This window comes from Aplysia californica, unplaced genomic scaffold (genome assembly GCF_000002075.1).
Source record: "Aplysia californica isolate F4 #8 unplaced genomic scaffold, AplCal3.0 scaffold00879, whole genome shotgun sequence".
Taxonomy (NCBI): domain Eukaryota; kingdom Metazoa; phylum Mollusca; class Gastropoda; order Aplysiida; family Aplysiidae; genus Aplysia; species Aplysia californica.
The window spans coordinates 106,232-109,239 of record NW_004798149.1 but is presented as its reverse complement, the minus strand read 5'-3'; the positions used below and the strand labels follow the sequence as shown (position 1 = coordinate 109,239).

The 3,008-nt window shown below is 47.6% G+C and overlaps 1 protein-coding gene across 1 annotated transcript in view; it reads right to left on the bottom strand.

The window, feature by feature from the left end:
* LOC101849166 (adipocyte plasma membrane-associated protein) overlaps positions 1-2,790 on the bottom strand; it is a gene marked incomplete in the record, with an annotated part of 18,546 nt that extends 15,756 nt beyond the window's left edge. Inside the window, 1 exon segment of the mRNA XM_013089131.2 lies at positions 2,664-2,790. Coding sequence (XP_012944585.2) covers positions 2,664-2,680 — 17 coding nt within the window.
* Positions 2,791-3,008: the final 218 nt, after the last annotated feature.

Below are 3,008 nucleotides of genomic sequence, written 5' to 3'. Positions count from 1 at the left end.
CCTTCCGAGACGAGGTCTATAGAACAGCCTATGAGACTATCGGCCAGACCAAACGCAAGCACCAGGACTGGTTTGATGAAAACAATGACGAAATAAATAACCTTCTGGAGGAAAAATACAGGATCCAAAGAGTTCTTGAAAACAACAAATCCCCTGCAAACCAAGCTGCCCACAACAACATTCGCAGTACAGTCCAGCAGAAACTACGACAAATGCAGGACTCATGGCTAAAGCAGAAGGCTGAAGAGATCCAAAACTACGCTGACAAGAAAGATATGAAGCGTTTCTATGATGCCATCAAAACGGTGTATGGACCTCAACCAGCGAGCTCATCTCCATTACTGAGCGCGGACGGACAAAAACTGCTGACAGAGAAGGCCCGCATTCTTGACAGATGGGCTGAGCACTTTGATGCTGTCCTAAATAGACTCTCCCACATCAACGAGGAGGTTATCAACAGACTGCCCCAAAACACTATCAACTTTAACATGGGCAACCCTCCAACACTACCGGAACTAGAGAAAGCCATCCATCAGTTATCTTCTGGCAAGGCTCCAGGTGCTGATGCAATCCCAGCAGAGGTATACAAGCATACTGGACCACTGCTGCGCAACAAGCTGAACCAACTGATAAACGTCATATGGGACCAGGAAATTGCCCCCCAGGAATTCAAAGATGCGTCTATCATCCACCTTTACAAACGGAAAGCCAACAGACAGGTGTGCGACAATCACAGAGGCATCTCTCTCCTCTGCATAGCTGGAAAAATTCTCGCAAGGATTCTCCTTAATCGACTCATCGATCATCTTGAGCAGGGCCTACTCCCAGAGAGCCAGTGTGGATTCAGGAAAGAGCGAGGTACCACCGACATGATATTTGCTGTACGCCAGCTGCAGGAAAAGTGTCAGGAACAAAATGTCGACCTATACACAACATTTGTCGATCTCACCAAAGCATTGGACACCGTCAGTCGCGACGGTCTCTGGAAGATCATGAGCAAGTTCGGATGCCCAGTCAAATTCATCCAAGTGGTCCGACAGCTTCACGATGGAATGCAAGCACAAGTTCTTGACGACAGAGAATCTTCCACTCCCTTCCCTGTCACAAACGGAGTGAAACAAGGCTGTGTTCTTGCCCCAACACTGTTTAGCATGCTGTTCTCATCTATGCTTACAGATGCCTTTCGAGAAGCCAACCCAGGCATGGACATCCGATACCGAACTGATGGGAGGCTATTCAACCTCAGAAGACTGCAAGCCAAAACAAAGGTCCATGTTGACAAGCTAAGAGACTTCCTCTTTGCTGATGACTGTGCCTTGAACGCTGGAAGTGCGGAAGATATGCAGCACTCCATGGATCTGTTCTCCAATGCATGCAGCAACTTCGGACTCACCATCAGTACGAAGAAGACAGAGGTTATGTATCAGCCTGCACCGAAAAACCCCTACCAAGAACCTACTGTGACAGTGAACGGGCAGAAGCTAGCAACTGTGGACAAGTTTGTGTACCTAGGCAGCACTCTTTCTTGCAGTGTGCACATCGACGATGAGACCCATGCTAGAATCGCAAAGGCGAGTTCTGCGTTTGGACGTCTACGTTCGTTAGTGTGGGAACGCAAAGGAGTGAGCCTATCGACCAAGCTCAGTGTCTACAAAGCCATTGTCCTCACCACACTACTATATGCAAGCGAGACCTGGACAGTATACCAGAGGCACGCCAAGAAACTCAACCGATTTCACATCAACTGCCTCTGCAAACTGCTCAGAGTGAAGTGGCAGGACAAAGTCCCAGACACTGAAATCCTTGAGCAGACAGGTATGTCGAGCATCTTCACAATGCTCCGAAAGACACAACTCCGCTGGGCTGGCCATGTAGTCAGAATGCCAGACGAGCGTCTGCCAAAACGCATCCTATATGGAGAACTTCAGACTGGAGCACGCTCCCATGGAGGTTAGAAGAAGCGGTTTAAAGACACCCTGAAGGCCTCTCTGAAAGACTTCGGCATTGACCACAACTCGTGGGAAACGACAGCCCAAAACCGTGTAGCCTGGCGTGGAGCCATCAGCAAGGAGCGGCAGCGTATGAATCACGGCGTCTGGAAACAGCGAAGAGCAAGCGCGCAACAAGAAAGTCCCGTGCAAGCAGTGCTCCCGCAATTCATGACCCTACAGCGCTACCTTGCCCTCACTGCCCAAGGACCTTCAAGGCGAAGATTGGCTAAATCAGTCACCTGAGGACCCACCCCACCCCCCGGATATGATGAAGAAGGTCTTCTTCCCTCAGGAAGGACGAACACCACACAACAAAAACTAAACCATCAGTGTCAATCTACAGCCACTTAGGCTGTTACTTTTTGACGTTTTGAGAAATTTAAAGTAAGAGAGAGAGAGAGAGAGAGAGAGAGAGAGAGAGAGAGAGAGAGAGAGAGAGAGAGAGAGAGAGAGAGAGAGAGCACCAAAATCAAAACCATCACTTGTTCACTGTTCACTCGTATTTCCAGTAAAAGCAAACAAACAAGCAAAACAAACAAAGGAAATAACGAAACAAAACAAAACAAAACTATCATTATCGTAAGTTGCCTCTTGACGTCATAATTAGAATAGCGGGCTTTATCTAGAGACCCCAAGACACTTAATAATTGGACCATTGAAGAGTAATCTTACCTTTGTCGGCTCGGCATTGGCGTGTATGTGCTAGCTCCCACTGGCTTTTAGCCTGCACTTCTCAAAAAGTAGGCTGTAGTAACAATGACTCACATTATTTTCCTGTAGTGGACCTGTAAAACTCCCTGGAATCAAATACAAGTGACAGTAAGTTTAGTTTTAGTTAAGAGTTTTACGACACTTGAGGCACACTAAGGTCATGTAGGCTAAGTTCCGAAGAGTAGGGGTATTACAAGAGAGTAACAAACAAAAAAGGAGGATGAGAGATAAGGACGATAGATCTTTGATAGGAAAGAAGGAGCTCACCACACCATGGCACCCGCCAACAACTGGAGGGAGTCACGA